Here is a 21,140-nt window from a genome sequence, read left to right as displayed (position 1 = left end):
ATGGGTCCAATGATCTCTTTCCTGGTTAGACCAACGGGCCTCGAGAGTCAGGCACCTCTCCGTGCTCCATTTTGAGTTTACTGGGCATGTCCTTGCCTCCCCCTGCTTCCCTCTCCCACACAAACAATCAGGTACCCGAGGTGGGGAGGAGGGATATCATTCCCCTTGGAGGGACAATGCTGCGATCCCCTGGGGTGTGAAGTTATAGCTTCCTGGTGAAACAAACAGGCATTGTGTCCCATACCCTTTGCTTCCTTTCCCTCATTAATATCAAGTTTATTATGGTAACACTTTCAGGTTCATGGTCTCTATTGATTGGCCAGTGCCAGGGCAGAGGGTCATTTGTCAATGCAGCTGATCTTTTGTTTTTCTTTTTTTAAAATATGTTTTTATTGATTTCATAGAGAGGAAGGGAGAGGGAAAGAGAGATAGAAATATCAGTGATGAGAGAGAATCATCCATTGGGTGACTCCTGCATGTACCCCACTGGGGATTGAGCCCACAACCCAGACATGTGCCCTGACCGGAAATCTAACTGTGATCTCTTGGTTCATGGGTTGATACTCAACCACTGAGCCACACTGGCTGGGCAATGCAGCTGGTCCTGATGTCAGCCATGGAATCGCTTATCTGTTTTTGCTGCTTTTCTGGGCCTGGAGTTGAAACACAGCTGAGGCCTAGATGTTATCCTGAGGGGTTAATGCTTAGGGAGTAGTGTGTGTTAGAAATGCTCTTAACTGATGTCGTGGGAATAAAACAAACGCTTGAAACATCTACAGAAGAGTGCAGTGCCCCAGCAACAATATGGCAGGCAAGCATAAAGAAGGGGAAGTCCATTCTCCTTTTTATCCCTGATGTGTCACTGCACCGAACCCTGATTGGCTTAAGGGTGTGGTTTCACAATCTGGCCTGAATGTTTAACCTGAGGAGGGTGGAGCAACAAAGGTGAGGGCTGTTTCAAATGCCTGCCAGGAAGTGGTGCAAAACTGTGTCTTTGTCTCCTACAGGAAGGAAGCCTGAGTGGATTTGAGTATAAAATGAAAAGTTATAAAAAGGAAATGGAGTTAATATCTAAACTATAATTTTGATAGAAAAGACTTTCTAATTCTTACATGTGCAAGGGCCCCCTTGGGAGTCACATGAGGCCACTCTTCGGCCCCTTGTTCCTCCTCCAAGGGGGTCTATCATGACTAGCAACAAGCCAAGGGAGGAAATGTCAGGGGAGGATCCAAACCACCTGACCAGCGATATGAAAGGTCAAGGGGTCTAAACCGCATGACCAGCCATATGCTGGGGAGGAAAGGTCCTCCTGGGGGCGAGGTCCTTGTTTTCTCAGTTTTGCCCCTTGCTAGGCACCCGCCTAGGGCTTACCACCCTGGTGACCTTCTGTACCTGGCCCATCGCCCTTGCTCTGCTCACGTCTGCTAACTGCCTACCACACCTGTTTGCATTCTGTTATTGCCAAGTGAACACTGCATGCAAAGTCAGGTCTCTGTCAACGTGGTATCAGCACAGTCATGATTACATTATTTCAGCGCAGCACCTGCAGGAGAGGTACCAGGGAAGGATAATTTTGTTTTGTGGAATCAGAGAGAACACTTTCTTTAAGGAGCTTCCTCCCCCCCACCCTCCTCCTCTTCCTCCTCCTCCTCCTTCTTCTTCTTAGGTTTTGCACACATCCCCCTTCCTCAACCTGGCAGCCAGTGTTCCCACTTATCAAGTGACTTTGGGATTTTCCTTGAATGTAGCCTGCAGGGGCTCGGACAGGCACGGAGACTCAAGGATGACACTAATCTCACCTCTTCCTCTTGGAAGTAGAGTGTGGCAGCCAGAGAGCAAATGCAGGCGTAGTCTCTTTGCCTTTCAGCCAACACCATGAACAGGAATTGAGGTGGGAGCAGAAATTGTGTTAGCAGAAAAGATTTATGGGCAGGGTAACGATATTTGCTATTTTACAGGCAGTTTAGTTTTACTTGAGAAATTTTCCTTATCTTCAGAATTGAAGCACGGTTGTGTTTATCTGAAAGGAGAAACAATTATTCCAGTTGCTCTACTTTGGAGCATGTTCTTTTCTTCCCAAGTGTATTCCTCTCATTAAAAGCTCCTCTTCCTGCAAAAGGACATTTCTGAGTAGATCAAGCCCCTGGCAAAAGCAGTTCTCTTCAACATCCTATATAATAATAGAGGCATATGCAAATTAGCCCAGACGCTGTAACGTCACAAACGATCACAGGAGGCTGCCTGCGCGTGTGCAGCGGGGTGTTGCTCCGGAGATGGGGCGGAAGCGGGGAGGCACCTGGAGGAGCCGGGACCGTCCTGTGCCAGGGAGGGCGAGGGTGAAAGCCCGTAGCACTCTCCTCACCAGTCCTTCGCCACCCACCGCTCGCACTGAGAGCACCCTGCCGCCCACCTGCCAGGGGAAGGAGCACAGCACAGCAGGCAGGAGGCTTCTACGCTCTCCTCTGGCGCCATGATGAGAAGGAGCCGCCGCATTGCTCCAGAGACGGGCAGAAGTGGGGAGGTGCCCGGAGAAGGCGCGACCAGCCCGAGGCGACTCAGGGGACTGAGGGCGTGGCTTGAAGCGGCCAGAGAAGGCCAGAGGGGTCAGGGGCTGGGCCAAGTGTGCTGGAGCTCTGCGTGGAGAGGTTCAGGTGTCAAGGCAGGGTGGTGGGTGGGTGGGCGGGGCCGTGCGATTTTGCACGCTGGGCTCCTAGTATATAATAAAAAGATAATATGCAAATTGACCAAACTGCGGAATGACTGGTCGCTATGATGCACACTGACCAACAGGGGGCAGATGCTCAACACAGGAGCTGCCCCCTGGTGGTCAGTGCGCTCCCACAGGGGGTGCGCTGCTCAGCCAGAAGCCAGGCTCACAGGAGCGCAATGGCGGTGGTGGGAGCCTCTCCTGCCCCCAGGGAGCGGGCCCAAGCCGTCAGTCGGGGCTCCTGGACTGTGAGAGGGTGCAGGCCAGGCTTAGGGACCGCCCCCACAAGTGCATGAATTTCATGTACCAGGCCTCCAGTATATATATATATAATTGATTTCAGAGAGGAAGGGAGAGAGAGAGAGAGAGAGAAACATCAATGATAAGAATCATTGATCAGCTGCCTCCTGCATGCCCTACGCTGGGGATCAAGCTGCAACCCGGGCATGTGCTCTGACCAGGAATCGAACCGTGACGTCCTGGTTCATAGGTCAACACTCAACCACTGAGCCATGCTGTCCAGGCAGATTCTCTTACTTTTGAAGCCTGTGGGAAGTGGCTTGGGGATGTTATCATAGTACACCTTTTTCTGGTGTGTTCTAAGGTTATTCTCTAATTTATTATTTTTTCAACAAATCATTTTATTTGAAACTTTGATTCTGTGGGATGCGCTTGTTTGTATTTCAAGTTCTGGCACATAGTCTTTGTTAATGGTGTTGCTAAGATATGTTATGTACTTTTAAAAGCAGCCCTTGAAATTTAGGAAGCATTTGGCCTACATGTTACTACAGAGCATATTGAAATTTGTTTTCCTTTCATCTCCTTCCCAATAAAAGCAGCCGCACGGCTTATCCCTTTAGCTTCCTCAGAACTTCCTTTCAGAATTCCCGATCTATTAAGGCACATTCACATACCAGAAACAAGATGCCTTTTCATGCTGTCAACCTTTTTCATCTGAAATGTAAATTAATTCTTGCTGGTATGCCTGACAGAGATCAAAGTCAGGCATTAACCTTCCTGGGCTTTCTGGGGAATCCATCCCCAGGACCCGGCTGCCACTGCAGCGGCCAGTGTCCCTGTGATGGGGCCCTCCTCCAGGCAGCCCTTGGTGTAGGAGCCACTATTTCAAAGACTCAGAGTCCTTTTGTAAAAGACCTCATTATCACTTTAAATTAGGTGAGAAGTGATCTGCCTGGCAAATGCGTGTGTGTGTGTGTGTGTGTGTGTGTGTGTGTGTGTGTGTGTGTGTGTGAGAGAGAGAGAGAGAGAGAGAGAGAGAGAGAGAGAGAAGGGACACACGCTGCTGCTGCTTGTATTAATCGTGGGCCCTTTGCTCATTCCTGAAGCTTGCTGAAGTGGTTCTGACAGCCAGTGATCTCGCTGTGATAGAGGGAGGGACTGGGCTCCAGACTGGCAACCTCTCCCCTTGCTCAGTGGGTCATTTGTCTGTCAGTCTTTGAGGTAGGCCGCATTTACATTTTCAAAATAAACAAATGCCTTTCAAATCCAAGAGCCGGTGGTCTAGAGATCTCTGTGGGGCCAAACAGTTCACCAGCCAGTGATCAAATGCTGGAAGAGAAAGCAAGTGGAAAAAACACCCTAGGCACATGCACATACATTTCCTATGTGTACAGCACTGCGCCTGCAACAGAGGGCCTTTGTGAGAGCTGGGCGTCTCGGGGAGGGAGAGCTGAGGATCCCAAGCAAAAGTATAGTTTATCAGTCTCCTTACGAAGGTGGGGGGCATGGGAGGGGAGGGGAAAGGTCCCAGAGGGGTAGCAACTTTGGATGTCATCTTGGGGAGAAGTGGCATGTTGTATTTTTATTTTTGGTTAATGGTGATAACAGGCTTTTGTCATAGGAAAAACATTTTCCTTTAAACACCAAAGAATTAAAAGTATACACTTCTAAATCAGAAAAATAAGATTGTATATATTAGTGTACAATAGTCTAAATAAGAATTAACAGATATATTATTCCATTACTAATCTACTTTTAAATATCATCTCAAGTTTCAGAAAGTGGATATAACTAGATTTATTCAAGTAAAAATGCATCCATTCCTCAGTAAATACTATCAAAACAAACAACCTGTGGGGAATTTTTAAAAGAGTTACAATGTCTCATTCTTTAAGTTTTCCAAAGTACTGGCTTTCTAATTCCAGACTCATTTTTAAAATGAGGGCAAAGAGGTGGACCTGCCCCTCTCAGAGGAAATGCCTGGAGGAGGTGACAGTGGAGCCCTAGGGGCTGGGAACAGAATTTCAAAAAGTGTCTGCTCAGAGGAGGGAGGAGCAGGCTCTTCCTTCTTCTTCCTCCCCCTGCCCCCCCCCCCCCCGCCACCTCACCCCCAACCATCAGCACCCCAGGAGCAGGAAGAGCCCATTAGTTTACAGAACATGTTCATCTGATTGCTTCAGTGCTGTGGACACTGTTGTTTTCTCTTCCTCTGTCCTCTGATCAACTTCTACTTACTCTCCAACTTGGCCTTTTCAACAACACAGATGTTATCAGAAGATAACAATAGCGTGAAAAACCGATGGCCATTCTCCTTCTGATGCTCTTCAGGGGAAAGTGCTTTTCAGAGTGTCAGCTATGACTCTGCCAAGGCTGAGGACGTCTTCCAGGAGCCTGTGAAAGGCATTTTAAACTGGCTGCAGCTGGAACCACTGGGCGCTTCATGTGACGCCAGCCGATAGGAGTTGCTTTAAATGCTGGTTCCCAGGGGAAAAGCAAGCATCGGATCCAGACAAGCTCCAGCACCCTGGGGCACAATTTCTGATGGCAACGTAGAGGCTGTTTAACTTCTTTTAGAAGCCTGGCCCTGCAGGATGAGAGAATGAAGTTTTTAGTGTTTAAAACTGCCTGAACTTTTTAAAAAATCTCTTTCAGTGTAAGACCTCCTTCTAGCCTTTTCTAACTTTAAAGGCTGGTGCCTTTAGCATGTTGGGGGGTTGGCAATGACTAACTAGGTGGTTGCAGCAATTTCCCAGAACTACATTTCCAGGAATATCCCGATGTATGCAGAGCAGCTATATTTTAAATTAGAAAATTAATTTCTTTCATTTACTTGTTCAGCTACTATTTGTTAAGCACCTACTTTATGCTGGGGCTACCATGGTGAACAATGGCATTTAATCTGAGGCTTTAAATTTTCCATCTCCAATACAGACGGCTATAAAACATGCTTTCCCTGGAAGGGGTACTGTTTGTATAAATCAGACACTCTATATTATGTCAACACTCATTGGAAGAGAGCTCTCTAAAATGCCAGTGCAAAATGAAGAGTCGAAATCATTATAAAATATAGCTGAGGGTATGCATTGAAGTGACCCCTGCTTCTGAATGATCATGGTAGATACTTTTCATTCTGACAAAGCTGTGCATAAGCAGATTGTTGATCACAAACCAAACAGTAGAGGGAGGTCAAGTGAATGTACCATTGAGGGAAAAGGTCCACAATGAACAAACAGAAAAAAAAAAAACAACAAGCATGCCCTCTCTCATGCCCTCTATCACTTCTTTCTGAGTTTCTATTTGTCATTCTGCCTCTAGCTCACTGTTTCTCCACTCATTTCACTTCTCTGTCTTAGGAAGATTCCTCATCATTTCATGCAAAAGCTTACTTTCTCAAAATGCGAGAGAAGACAGGTTCCAAACTCTTCCTGGTCATCAGGCAGAAGCCAGCTGCCTGCCCTTTACTGGCATGGTAGGCCATATCCATGCAAGAACGAAGAAACAGCCAGGGAAAAGAATTAGCTGGTGCCCTGGGCTTGGGATGACTTGTAAACTGCAAACTAGCTCCACTGTCTCCTAAACTTTTGTTTAACAGAAAACAGGGTTTCCTTCAGGCTTATGCAAGGGGTCCTGCTCATCCACTCACACACTGCCTGGGTTTCTCTGACTCCAAAGAGCTGTGGCTGATTGGAGGAGGAAAATGTTTGGAACTTGGAACAAGTGCTTTAGGAGAGCATGCCTTGTCTGTGAACGGGATCAGCACCGACAGAGCGACCCTAAGCATGGCTTAGAGCAGTGGTTCTCAACCTTTCTAATGCCGCGACCCTTTAATACAGTTCCTCATGTTGTGGTGACCCCCAACCATAAAATTATTTTCATTGCTATTTCATAACTGTAATTTTGCTACTGTTAATGAATTGTAATATAAATATCTGTGTTTTCCGATGGTCTTAGGCTCTACAGCAGCGGTTCTGAACCTGTGGGTCGCGAGCCTAAGACCATCGGAAAACACAGATATTTACATTACGATTCATTAACAGTAGCAAAATTACAGTTATGAAATAGCAATAATTTTGTGGTTGGGGGTCACCACAACATGAGGAACTGTATGAAAGGGTCGCGGCATTAGGAAGGTTGAGAACCACTGGCTTAGAGGAAGTGGCTTATAGCTGAGCAAAGGCCTGGCCTGTGGCTTCAAGGTTCTGTCAAGAAATGGACTCTGCCCAACCTCGGTGGGACACACACAATAGAATTCTTGCCATGAAATAACTTGGAAGGCAGAGGAAAATCTTTTGCTGTGAAATCAAATTATTGCCCTTGTTAGAAGGAAACCCCCTGAGGGCAGGAGACTGTTTATCTGGTGCACAGAGAGGAAGCTGAGAAGCCATCGTGGACTTGAGGTCTGCAGATGCCTGTCATGCTGACTTGGCAGGGAAATGTGCTTAAGGCGCTGGCACCCCCAGGACTTAGATTCAAATTTCAGAGACTCTTCAATTTGGAATAAATTTCTCCATTATAGACCTCATGTGGTGCTCCAAACCTGGCTGCAAAGAGGTAGTGTCCGAAATGGTACCTTTACCACCTCAACATTGAGTGGGGCAACATTATTATGGTCAACAACATACTCAAGTGGCCTCTACTTTTCAAGTTTTTAAAAATATAGAGTCGTAAAATGTGCACATTTTATGACCTTTATTAGTTATTTGTCCACATAATAAACATTTACAGAAAACATTAACTGTGCTCTGGCAAGGTGATCAGATTCCCCCTCCCCCCCACCACCTTAAAAGTCTCCTGTGTATATAAACACAGATTTTGTTTTCTGCCTTAACAGATGAAACAGAAGTTTAAATAACTTGTTTCCCCTTATGTGTTGTGTGAGTTTAAGAATTGTTATCAGAGTCTTCATCTGAGTCTTCACCCAATGCTTTTTCAGTCAGCCATGCTCTACTGTTGGCTTCCATCTGTGATATGGCACATGGACATAGGGTACCAGTCAAAGCATTGGGAAGAGTTTTACATACTGTCCTAAGCATGGACTTTGCAGTCAAAACAATTGACTTTAAACCCTGGCTATGCCACCATTTGTCTGGTTTAGGGGAAATTACTTAACTTCTAAGCCTGTTTCCTCAACTATAAAATGGGACTCATTAAGGCCTAATTCTCAGGACTAATTTTGAAGATGATAGCAGAAGAGATATGCAAAGCCTCCTGCACACACAGGGCAGATACTAACTAAATGTTAGTTCCTTTTCTGCATTCCCTTTCTAAATATGTACTTCACTGGGAAAAAGAAGCCAATCTTGTAGGGTGAGCATAATAATGTTATAACTTCAAAAAGATGAAACTATTTCTCTCATTTTCAGAGAAAAAAAATTGTACCTGCCAAATCTCAAATGCAGTTGCAATAAAGTCTTCATAAAAAAGAATCTTCCAAATCTTAATTTATGCTTATTTGACAGGGAAAAATTCAAATGCAATAATTGCATATAAAAGGTTTCAGGTAGTTTTGTTTTTGTTTTTTGGAAAGAGCTGTGCTGTGTTCCATTGTGCTGAGAACTTGATTCATTTGTGCAGATAAATTTTTCAATGACTACAAAATTGTTAAGACTTAGGTGGTACGCTGCTGACATCACATTTTCCACTCACTTGTTAGAGGCCCTCCTGCAACTTGTTCTGTAGAATAGCAAGTCCCCTCCTCACCCCTTCCACGAAGTCAGAACTTCTAAAATCCAGGAGTTAAACATCACCCAGATTTTCTGCCTGCTTGTGTGGAAAGCAAGTTGCCTCTCAGTTGTCTGAAGAATTGGAAGATCTCAGTGTGCCTATCACGTTTAACCCACAGTGACGGGTGATTGGCAGCATAAGAGCTGAGCGACAGCCATTTGGCTGGTAGTTCAAACCCCAACACGAGGAGCCATAGCAGGATCACGGCTTGATTTGCTGTGGCCATGACGTCTGAATCGCCGAGCACAGAGGCGGAGGCAGAGGTGACAGCTGGTAGCCATTCTCCTCAATAAAGTTGTGACGGTTGAGATGTCTAAGCAACCAGATCCTGCTAATTTCACAGACTTTGAGCCAAGTGCTTAGTGTCAAAACTGGCTATGGTCAATGATTCAAATGGCTGTGAAGTGTCCCTCATCCACAGTAAGGTCTCCCCACAGACTCGTTCCCCCTGGCAGGTTAGAAGCAATTGGATCCTGCTTTCCAGCATCACTCCAGTTTGAGGAGAAGGCTTTATCCTTTTTTTTTTTTAAAGTCATATTTATAGAGGCATTGTTTACACATAGTAAACTCAGACAGTTTGATAAAATTGGATGAACACATACAGTCAGGTAACCCCCCTCCACAATCAAGAACAGGAACGTTTCTGAAAAGTTCTCTCTCATACCCTTTTTGTCATTCATCCCTCTTCCCCCCACCCTCACCTCCTGGTGACCAATAATGGGTTTTCTGCTCCTGTAGTTTTGCCTTTTCCAAAATGTCGTATAAATGGAGTCATATAGTATGTAGACTTTTTCTGGCTTCTTTCACTTAGCACATTGCTCTTGAGATTCATCAGTGTTGTTGCATTTATCAGTTTATTCTCTTTCATTGCTGAGCAGAATTCCAGTGAATGGAGGTACCACAGTTTTGTCCATATACCAGTTAAAGGACATTTGTTCCCAGTCCTTGGTGATTATGAATAACGCTGCTATAAACATTCACATCTTTATCTTTTTTAGAAAAACTTACAGAAAATGAAATAACTTTGCTTTATAAGAAACCAGAGCTGTATGAGCAATTTACTTTATTCAAAGCACTTTCACTCACCTTATTCCTATAATTACCATAGTAACCTTGAGAACTAGGCTAGGGATCTTACCCCATTTTATAGATGCAGGCTATGAAACCTCCCTGCAGTCCAGACTGCCCAACTCCTGATCAGCTGTCCTTCCCCTGAAACATTTTCTGAACATCCTGTCTGTGCAGAACACTCTGCTAGATGCTTTTGGGGTAGTCATAAAAACAACGTAAAAATTGATTTTTTCTCTACAAAGGGAAATAGTTTGATATTCCACATTATGTGTTTTCAGGGTAATGCAAATTAAAACCACAAGATACCAGTATGACCCTTATTAGAATGGCCCACATCTGGAACACTGACAAACCAAATGCTAGTGAAGATGTGAAGCAAGAGGAACTCTCACCCACTGCCAGCCACTTTGGGAGACAGTGTGTAGTTTCTTAGAAAACTAAACGTACTCTTATCATATGATCCAGTAATTGCCCTTCTTAGTATTTACCCATACAAAAACCTGCAAACAGACGTTTAAGGTAGCTTTATAAGTGCCAACATTTGGAAGCAATCAAGATGTCCTTGTGTAGGTTAATGGATCAATAAATTGTGGTAGATCAAGACAATGGAATATTATTCAGGCTAAAGAGAAATGAACTATCAAGCCATGAAAAGACCCGAAGGAGCCTTAACATGCATATTACTAAGTGAAAGCAGCCAATCTGAAAAGGCTGCAGACTGAGTGATTCCAACTATATGACATTCTGGAAAAGGCAAAACTATGGAGATAGTAAAAGGATCAGTGGTTGCCAGGGGTTAGAAGGGAGGGAAGGATGAACAGGTGGAGCACAGAGGATTTAGGGTAGTGAAACTACTCTGTATGTTACATAATGATGGACACATGCCATTATGCATTTGTGCTGACCCATAGAATGTACAACACCAAGAGTTAACTCTCGTGTAAGTTATGGACTTTGGATGATTATGACATGTCCATGTAAGTTCATCATTTGTAACCAATGTACCACTCTGGTGGGGGATGTTGATAATGGTGGATGGAGGCTATGCATATATGGGGGCAGAGGATATATGGGAAACCTCTGCACCTTCCCTGAAGTTTCTGTTGTGAACCTAAAACAGCTCTAAAAAAGTAAAGTCTTTAAAAAGGTGGAGGGGGTGGGAGGAGTCTCAAATGGAACCAGGACCAACACACCTATCTGAGCCTAGAAAGAGGACTCAGCCAGGGCCAGCTAACACAGCCACAGGGAGCAAATGGTCTATGATGCTTCCCCCATCCTTTTTAGAAGCAGGCAGGGCATAAATTATAAGAAATAAATCCCACCTTAAACTGATGGGAGTCAGAAGAGAGCAGCAGTCTCTAGATGCATGAAGGGAAGGGGGATTCCCCCAGATGGAGATGTTCCAGGTCAGGCAAGAAACTGATTTCTAGGATAAGGGTAAACCTCCCTCTTGGCTTCCAAGTTTGAGAAAGCAATTACCGGGCAGGACTGTCTTTGAACTCAGTCAAAGTTTGGCTGGGGTAACGACTGGAGTTAAGTAATGGAGAATCAAAGTGGAAAAATGCTCTCGTAGGCCTGAAATTACTAGATTTGTTTTGTGTGGAAGCCAGGATTTATGATGCAGCTGAGGGGGGGGGCAATATGTCAATGAGATTCTATTCTTTAAGAAAAATTTTGCTTTTGCAATGCTGCTTTTGCCAGTTGGACCTCCCACAAGTTGGCCTCTTTATGTTCTGATAAGATGGCTGCTGACCAGCTGTCACTCCAGCCAGAAACCACACTGGCTCCTTGTGCAATCCACCAGCAGCAGTTAGGAGGGTAAGGCTGGGCCTGTGTGCCTCATCTGTATGCGCCTTCTCTGCCAGGTACAGTGGGCACCCTTTGCCAGCTCAATTATGAGGGCAGGAAAGCTTACCCAGCCTAGATCTCTAACCAGGAAATCTACTCAGACAGGGTCCCTGTGGTCAACAGTGCTAGGTCTGTCCTCTGGTGGGTCATCGCATGCCAGGCCAGGCCAGGCAGGGCCTCCTCCGGCAGCAGCCCAGGCAAGTGAAAGAAAGTCTGATTTTTTTTACTTGCATTTATAAAGGAAAAAATAAGAGAAAAAAAAGGAGTTGATTATTTTTAAATGTTGGAATAAGTGGGGCTGCACCATGTGGTATTTAGGACTTTAGATTTTAGGGCAAAACTGCTTGAGTTTGAACCCTGGCTCTGCCACTCTCCAGTTGTGTAAACTCCTGGGCAAGTCCTCGAACCTCCCTGTGCCTCTGTTTCCTCAGCTCTGAAATGGGAATAATAGTGGCCTCTATCTTTTAGAGTTACTATGAGGATTGGATAAGTTAATTTTTGTAAAGGACTTAGGAAAAAGTATGGGGCCTAATAATCCATACATTTGTGTTGATAAAAATAATGGATATTTCCCTAGCTCCTGGTCCTAATTCTTCTCCCCCTCCCCTCACCTCCTCTACCAAATCAAGCTGAATGCACATACCTGATCTTTTCTTCTTTTCTATTTCAGTCCTTAATATCTGTCAGCTCCCCTTCCTCATATTAGTTCTCTACAGCTATACTAATAAATTTCCCCAAACTCTTTAGTTTAAAATGACAGAAATGCTTTCTCTCACAGTTTGTATTCACTCAAAATCTAGGTGTCAGCAATGTGGGTTTCTACTGGAGACTCTGAGAGAGATTCTTTTTATGCCTCTCTCCTAGCTTCTGGGGTTCCCTGCAGTCTTTGGCATGCCTTGGCTTGTAGGCCCATCACTCCACTCTCAGCTTCCTTTGTCCCATGCATTCTCCCTGTGTCCCTCTGTGTCTTCACATGGACTTCTTTGTTGTTGTTGTTGTTGTTGTAGTTAATCCTCAATGGATATTTTTCCATTGATTTTTAGAGACAGTGGAAGGGAGGGGGAGAGACAGGGAGAGAAAAGCATCGATGTAAGAGAGACACATCAGTTGGTTGCCTCCCACAACCAGGTGTGTGCCCTTGTCTGGAACTGAACCTGGGACCCTTCAGTCCTTGGTCCAACGCTCTAGCCCCTAAGCCAAACAGGCCAGGGCCACATGGACTTCTTATAAGGACACTAATCTTTGGATTTAAGATCCACCTTAATCCAGTAGTATGACCTCATCTTAAACTAACTACATCTGCAAAGACCCTATTTCCAACTAAGGTCACTTTCTGAGGTTCCAGGTAAAAAAGAATTTTGAGGGAACAGTAGTCTACCCAGTTCACCACCTTAAAAGTTTCAGGGTGCTTTCACATCTGTTATCTCTTTTTAGTTTTACTTTATGTATTTGAATGCAAGCTCCAAGAGGGTAGGGATCATGCCTCATTAAGAGTAGTCTAGGGGCCTGGCCAGCCTGGCTCAGTGGTTGAGTGTTGACCTATGTCCTGGAGGTCACAGTTCAATTCCCAGTCGGGGCACATGCCTGGGTTGTGGGCTTCATCCCCAGTATGGGTCATGCAGGAGGCAGCCAATCAATGATTCTCTCTCATCATTGATGTTTCTATCTCTCTCTCCCTCTCCCTTCCTCTCTGAAATCAATAAAAATATATTAAACAACAACAAAAAAGAGTAGTCTGGGGCGGAGCAGCAGATTATCCTGTGCCTGGCCAAATGGAGCTCAAGGCCATGAGCAGATATACCAGCCCAATGAACATAGCAGCCTTCTCCCATCTGACCATGATACTATTGGTCATTGGCATGTTCTTCACCACCTGGTTCTTAGTTTATGAGGTCACCTCCACCAAATACACTTGGGACATCTGGAAATAGCTCCTCATCTCCTTGTTGGCCTCGCTCTTCATGGATTGTAGGATCCTCTTCCTGCTGCTTTGGATTAGCATCTATGTATGACCTCCCAAGGGTTCCAGCCAGCTTTACGGAATCCCTGCTTTTGTAAATTAATTTTTGTACTATTGCTGGAAGTGTCCTGCCTGCTGCTCACAAAAAAAAAAAAAAAAAAAAAAAAAAGGCAGATGTGTAACTATTTAAAAAAAAAAAAAAAAGAGTAGTCTGAAGCAGCTGGCATTACTTAACATGGGAATTTTTTCTGACCTTAAACAAATGGAAAGACACTATGATGCCACAAGGCTGGGTATGGAAAGGGGATGCCTTAGGTAGAAGAGTCACCCAGAAGGAGGGTGAGGGACAGGATGAAAAATATCTCATTAGAGGAAATAAAAAAGGAGAAAATTCAGAGATCCCATATATTCTAATATGGTATCTCTAGAAGTAATACAGGCAGAATTAGAAATTGCCAAAGAAGAAGGAAGGCACAGGAGGAGAGAGAGCAAGCTCTAGATCTCAGATCAGGGAGAAAGGAGATGGGACAGAGTAAGAATTGACTGCCTTGGGGCAGAGCCTGAAGAATACCTCCTATGTGGGAAGGAGGGGCCCTGCTGCCAGTATGGTTTCTTCTAAAGACAAGGGACCCCATTGCAAAGAATGTTCCCTCTTCAGATACCCAAGGCAGTCTGAAGGTCATGGAGAATGGCAGAAGAGATATAATAGCTGGGATAAACCCTTTGGTATTTTTCTACTCAAGCCATCAGCTGTTTTGGTAGAGAAATGTTTAGGTGTTTATCACTGTGAACTAAGCTGACTAGAGGATGAAAGGCTGCAATTGTGATATTCCTCAACTGAGAATAGTGTGTGGCCTGTCTTTTCTGTGACAGCATAACTGGTTGTCAACACACACACACCTGTGCATAGGGCTGCAAGTAAGAAGGAAGGGAAAGGCGTGCCTGAGAGGCATAGATGTGGAGAGAAGGAGGAGACCTTGCGCCTATTTTTACTTCCCTGGTTCCCTCATGGTGGCAACAGAAAAGGAAATAGGAAAGCCATCCAGTTGTCAAACAGGAGCCCTGGCCTGGTGCACTCATGACCTCTGTGTGTCACGCAACTCCCTGTTTGACTAATGTGGTCAATGGACAGAGAGGTTCCCGAATTACTCAACATCACCAAGGTGGGAGGGAGCACAGCCAGGACATGATTAATTCTCTTGTTCCCTACCATTATGCCCTTTCCAACCACGCTGTGTAAAATCTTAAAAATAAGCACCGAATCTGTTGAAATTCATCATTCTAGACCCTCAAACCATAGGACAAATGTGGGTTTCCCTAGCCAAGTTGTATACCCCGGTTTGGTATTTCATCTAGGTATGGGAGCATAATGTTGAGAAGTTTCTCTTTTGTTTCATTCCACAGGGCACCCTTCAGACCAAAGCAGTGATCCACACCTTGTTGTCACAGGGGGCATCAGGGGAAGTACCCAGGTTCAAGACTGTAGTAAGCCTGGTGACCATGAAGGTGAGGCCATTAGAAGTTGGGATGGGTGTCCTGTGGGACATTCCAGAGAAGGTTCCAGAACTGGAGATGATCCCCGGCTATGGACCTTCTGTCTGCCACCCTTTTTTTCTATAGGGAACAGCTGATTAAATTCAGAGGCAGCCTTGCAAGGACTCTGAATGGTGACTTCGCAGAAGTAGAGAGTGTAGACAGAGATAAGCTACCGCCTGTCTCCCTTCAACCTGTCCTCTCAGAGCACACATACTTCTATCTGATTTACCTTAAGATTTATGGAAATTTAGCTTTTTAGCCAGATCTTTCCATGATCCTGACAGTGTACATAGACTTCAAACTAATTGAGAACATTTATGGGGGAGGAAGGACTGTGGACAAGAAATGAAAACTTGGGTATCTGGTCTAAGCCTTCCCTTAATTAACATCTTTGTAAATGAAAGAATTGGACTAAATCAGTAGTGTTTAAACACTTTGAAAACACTGGAATCTCCCCTTTTGACAGTGTGAAGGTCCCTAGACTTCTGCTTAAAGAAGCAGCTATGAGCCCTAGCCAGTTTTGCTCAGTGGATAGAGCATCGGCCTGCAGACCAAAGGGTCCTGAGTTCGATTTCAGTCAAGGGCATGTACCTTGATTGCAGGCTCTTCCCCAGCCCAGGCCCTGGTGGGGGCATGTGCAGGACGCAACTAATTGATGTGTTTCTTTCACATCGATATTTCTCTCTATCTTTCCCTCTCTTTAAAAATCAATGGAAAAATATCAGGTGGGAAATTTAAAAAAAGAAGAAGTAGCTATGGTTTCTTAAATGTTACCTTTAATGCCAATGCTGGTATTTTATGAAAAGTGAGGATGAGATGCCCTGGCTGGATTTTACAGTTGAGTTTGCAGCAACTGTTTATCTGCCAGGCCCAGCAAAGAGGCTCTGGGTACTTCCAGCTGCTTTGTAATCTGTTACCCAACCTATGCTTTAAGGAAATACGGAACTGGGGCTTTCCCAGGGACAGGAGGTTAGGGAGTGGAGGAAAAGAGAAGGGGAACCCAGGGAGCAGCAGTGTTTCTTGAACTTGAGGAGACCTGGAGGTGGAGACATTGAGATACTTTCCACTGTCAAAAAAAGCATGGCTAGCTACTACTGACCTACGATCTACCCTTTCTCCCTGGCAGAAGCCACAAATAAGAGGTCCTCCTATTGTAACCAACTCACAGATGTGTTCTGTTTGGCCAGACATAGTGTTGTTTTTTAAAAAACTTTGAACCTGAATGTTTTTAGATGGGGCATACATTCTTGGTTCACCACAAACCCCACCACTCCCACACTCTTTACCTGACACACATACATTTATGTTACCTGGGTGGCCCCAAAGGCATTTGAGCTTGCAACACCTGCTATATTGTTTTCTTTCTTTTTCTTCCTTTCCTGATAGTCAAATGCTTTTAGTCAAATGCTTTTTCATCTTATTGCAAAATAGTCCCGTAAAGAACTGGCTCAATTTTCATGGGAAAATGAATAGCTTGTAGAACTCAGTCTCACTTCGGAGGGGTTCATTGCCTCCAGAGCAGTTCCTTCCAGTACTGCTGTATTTCATTAAACCAGGACACTAAGGGACACTTCCCTGAAGGCGGGCGAGGCCTCTGTTGTCACACCTGTGCACACCTCAAGTCTAGTTTTTATGAACATTTCTGCAATTTAAGTTCATCATGTAATTGTTTCAGCCATGTCACTGGTCTAATTCCTTTAACCTGATCTATTCACTTAGAATGAATCACCCGATTTGACTTTTCTGGTGTGTTTTTTTCCCCACATCTCCATTTCTCCAAGCTCTTTGTTTAACAATCTGCCAGAGAGATGCCAGGCGATTCCAACTGTCACCAGGACAGACTTCAAGTATTTGACAAGCTTGATAACCTCCTTATTTTTTACTTAATTTATTTTGACCCTTTTTTTAAAATGGAGGTATAATTGACATATAGCATTATATTAAGTTTCAGATGTGCAACATAATGATTACTTCCTTTTTATTTAAGTTTACCTCTTTACTCTGACCCAAATCCTTCTCTCTGCTCTTCCAGCAAAGCTGAGGATAGAGGAACAGGCTTCATCTAAGCTTTACTAACAGTACTCTCTAAGTTTCTGTTTGGCTTTTTTTTACACTTCAAATGACTCTTAAAAATCAATATTTTGATGACTGAAGTGTAAATGAATAAGCAACATTGAATAAGTTTTCCCTTCAATCACATGAACAGAAATTCTGTGCATTTTTATGGGAAACCCAGGCAAAGTAACTGGAGCATTTGCTAAATTCCAAGTAAAGGTGTTGATGCCTCTTCTCTTTCTGGTGGTGGCCATGGCACCTTCCTAAGGACAGTCCCAAATCAAAATGGGCTTGGTGGCCTCTCCTGGCTTTGCTTATGACTTTTCCTCTCTGAATTGCTATCAAACTGCTATTGCTCCTTTTTATACTAAGGATCTCAAAATAGGTGCACACAAAAGCAATCCTGGTTTCCACACAGATGGTACCATTTGGGCTTTGATTAGTGAGTGGTGGGTCTTGTTGCTGTTGAAATGGACCAGAGAATAAGGTTAAGAATTATTTGGCTTGGCCTGGCCAGTGTGGCTTAGTTGGTTGAGCATCATCCTGTACACCAAAAGGTGGCAGGTTCAATTCCCAGTCAGTACACATACCCAGGTTAAGGGTTTGATCCATGGTTGGGATGCATGCAGGAGGCAACCAATCAATGTTTCTCTCTCTCTCACTCTCTCTCTCTCTCACACACTCCCTCTGAAATCCATTTTTTAAAAATTATTTGTGTCAATGTTCCTTCTTAATAAGGAAACAAAGGTATTTGTGTCCCAGATGTGGACTTCTCTTTTTTCTTTTTATGTCAGTTCTTCCTTTTATGTTGCTTATCACAGTATTTCAAGTAAACTTGGGCCAAACTGGAAGCTGGTCTACTAACTGTCCAGCGCAGGGCTGTTCCATCAACAGCATGCTGCCGCTGCTGCCCTCTACCTCACCTGGGGCCTCTAATTCCTTCCACCATGCCAGGCGGAGGCAACTCGTTTTCCTGTTAGCATGAGTGATTTTATCTGAACGAGGCCTGCCATGACAGAACAGGTCAGTTTTGGTGATATGTCCTCCATGAGGCTGCAGAAAGTCAGGGAGCAGCAGGAGGGCAAGGAGAGAGGTGCTGCAGAGCGGAGACGGCACTGTATCTAATGCTGCTATTTCAGAATCTATGCTCAGGTGTCTAAGTACTTGTGTGTTTTCTCTCAGTTCTGAGGGGTTTTGTAGACCGTAAAAGCAGTCCACAAGCTGAATCTACCAATGGCCATGCAGAGACATCAAGCAACTCTCGTCCAGCCACTGAGAAAAACCGGTGAGTCTTATCTGTAAAATGGCTCAGTCTCAAATTCAGTGGCTTGTGGTTAGTTGGAGAGAGTGGAACCAAAAGTATTTCCTATCAGATTCTCCCATGGTAGAGGTCATTGCCGTGTGGGCAAAGTCTTTATTCTATAGGGTAATCTGAAGACAATGCTGCCTCTTAGGTTCTCTTCATGGTAAAACCTGTACTTGGCCTCATTAGGTTAAAGCAGTGGTTCTCAAATGGGGACAGTTTTGTCCCTCTTCCGTGCCCTGGATTTTGGCAATGTCTGAAGACATTTTTGGTTGTCACAACTTTAGGGGGAGGAGTTGGAATGGAATCAGCGGGTAGATGTTACACATCCTACAATACAGAGGACAGCCCTCCCCCCGCAACAAAGAATTAGCTAGGCGAAAATGACAATAGTCCCAATTTTGAAAAACCTTGGGTTTAAAGCTAAAGCAAAAAGGAAGTATCATTTCTTGTTTACCCATGGGTTTTAGTTAAATATAATTCAAGATGAGTCGAGCAGAGCTTGCCCAGGGCCATAGTGCACTATTTTCATAGTACACCTGAGCTGCTGAGGTCTGCAGAGGACAGTACACTGGCTAAATGTAGTCACTTTAAGAAAGGCCAGGCCAGGCTGTGACACCAAGCACTGGAGGCTCATGGAACTCAGGCTTCCTGTTCTTCAGGGAAGCCTTCATAACCTACCTTCTCTCAGAACAGGTTTCCAGGCCCCATCACACACGTCACCATGAGGAGGAGGTTACTGCAGGAAGGAGTGAACCATGCAAAGGGAAGGTCCAACTAGAATAAAGTTTGCCTCTCTTATTTACCCCCAAATTGACTATAGGCACTCATTAAAAGTTTACTCCATTTTTAAATTAAAAAAATTTTTTTTTGACCCAGTGATCCCATTTCTGAAAATATATCCTAAGAATACTGAAACAACAAACAGAAAGCATATATGCACCCTTATGTTTGTAGCAGCCCTATTTATACTATTTACAAAGGCTAAGATTTGGAAACAGCCTAAGTGCCCATCAGTAGATGAGTGGATAAAAAAGCTGTGGTACATTTACACCATGGAATACTATCCAGCAGTTAAAAAGAAGGATCTCTTGCCCTTTGAGACAGCATGGAGGGACCTGGAGCGTATTATGCTAAGCAAAATTACCCAGTCAGAGAAAGACAAGTATCACATGATCTCACTTATATGTAGAATCTAACTGAATAAAATAAACTGACGAACAAAATGGATCCAGAGACATGGAAGCATGGGACAGACTGTGGAATCTCAGAGGGAAGGCAGGGGTGGGTGGGTAGGTGAGAAGAGATCAACCAAAGAACTGGTATGCACATATGCACAACCCATGGACACAGACAATAGTGCAGTGATGGCCTGGGGGGGCAGGGGGGGGGGAGAAAGGATCAATGGGAGAGGGGGGAAGATCTGTAATAAAATATCTAAAAAATAAAGATAAATATTAAAATTTTACTCCAGATTTGGAGAACGAAGCAGGCCATTAGAAAGGTTTTTTTTGCATCTTTTCACTTGGAAAAAGAAGTGGTCTTCATTTGTAATTTTTAAAAATAATTTTTAATTTTTTGAAATGTCTTATTAATATTTTCGAGATCTGACAAATTTAATTCTCAGTACTTCTCTAGTGGTCTCAAATTACTGTTGGACTACTGTTAAAGTAGACTCCTTTCCTAAATAGTAAGAATAGCTCATTTTTTAAAGGTACTTGAGGAGCCATTATAGACTAACATTTCATATTAGGTTAACAAAATTTACAATTTCTGTTGCAGCAGAAAGACGACTGAACTTGGTAGGTGGAAGACTTGGGTTTTGGTCCTAGTGCTAACATTTTCCAGCTGTTTGTCCTTGGCAAGTCAGTGAACCAGTCTGGTAAATGGATCCAGCCCCAGCATGACTCCCCTCAGCCTCAGCTGACGACTAACTTTATTATTACTTTTTAATAAATATATTTTCTTTATTTCAGAGAGGAAGGGAGAAGGCAAGAGAGACAGAAACATCAATGATGAGAGAGAATCATCGATAGGCTGCCTCCTGCATGCCCCAAACTGGGGACTGGGCCTGCAAACCAGGCATGTGCCCTGACCGGAAATCAAACTGTGACCTCATGGTTCACAGGTTAATACTCAACCACTGAGCCACACCAGCCTGGCAGATGACTAACTTTACTCAGAATATCAGGACAGTTCTGTGAGCAACTTCCACTTCCCTTCCCTTCACCTTAGAAGCTCTCCTTATATTAGGCTGTCTTTTCTTCCTTTACTCCCATCTCAAAAGACCACAGGTCCTCTTCCTCACCGGGGTAACCCCTCTGTTGTGTTCCTGCTCTCTAGGCCCTGCCACCATCAGTTAGCCCACCCCTTGCTTTCACATCTCTCTGTCTGCTGCTTCTTTCCCTTTTGCTTATACCTCTCCCATTCTAACAAAGCTTGCTCTTGGCCCTGTCCCTCCCTCTTCTTACTTTTACTACCAAACTTCCTCAGACAAGCATCTAGGTCAGTTGCCTCACCAACCCCTCCCTTCTTAATCCTAAAATCTGATCTGTGCCCTCACCACATCCTAAAACTGTCCTTAGGAAGATTAGCTCCCTGTTGCTGGAACCTCATCTTCATCAGACTCTGCAGCATTCCATTCGCGGGCCATGCTTTCCTTGGACCGCACTCTCCCACGGGTGTCTGCGGTACTG

General features: G+C 44.3%; 1 protein-coding gene across 1 annotated transcript in view; it reads left to right on the top strand.

Annotated features, from left to right (window-relative positions):
- MYO3B (myosin IIIB) overlaps positions 1-21,140 on the top strand; it is a gene marked incomplete at its 3' end in the record, with an annotated part of 379,148 nt that overhangs the window by 252,904 nt on the left and 105,104 nt on the right. The window contains exons 28-29 of the mRNA XM_080668808.1: positions 14,955-15,056; positions 18,324-18,426. Coding sequence (XP_080524934.1) covers positions 14,955-15,056; positions 18,324-18,426 — 205 coding nt within the window. The remainder of the gene's footprint in view (positions 1-14,954; positions 15,057-18,323; positions 18,427-21,140) is intronic.

Source organism: Plecotus auritus (assembly GCF_963455305.1).
Source record: "Plecotus auritus genome assembly, chromosome: 5".
NCBI lineage: Eukaryota > Metazoa > Chordata > Mammalia > Chiroptera > Vespertilionidae > Plecotus > Plecotus auritus.
Note: the sequence above shows the minus strand (reverse complement) of the source record. Positions and strands in the feature narration are given on the sequence as shown.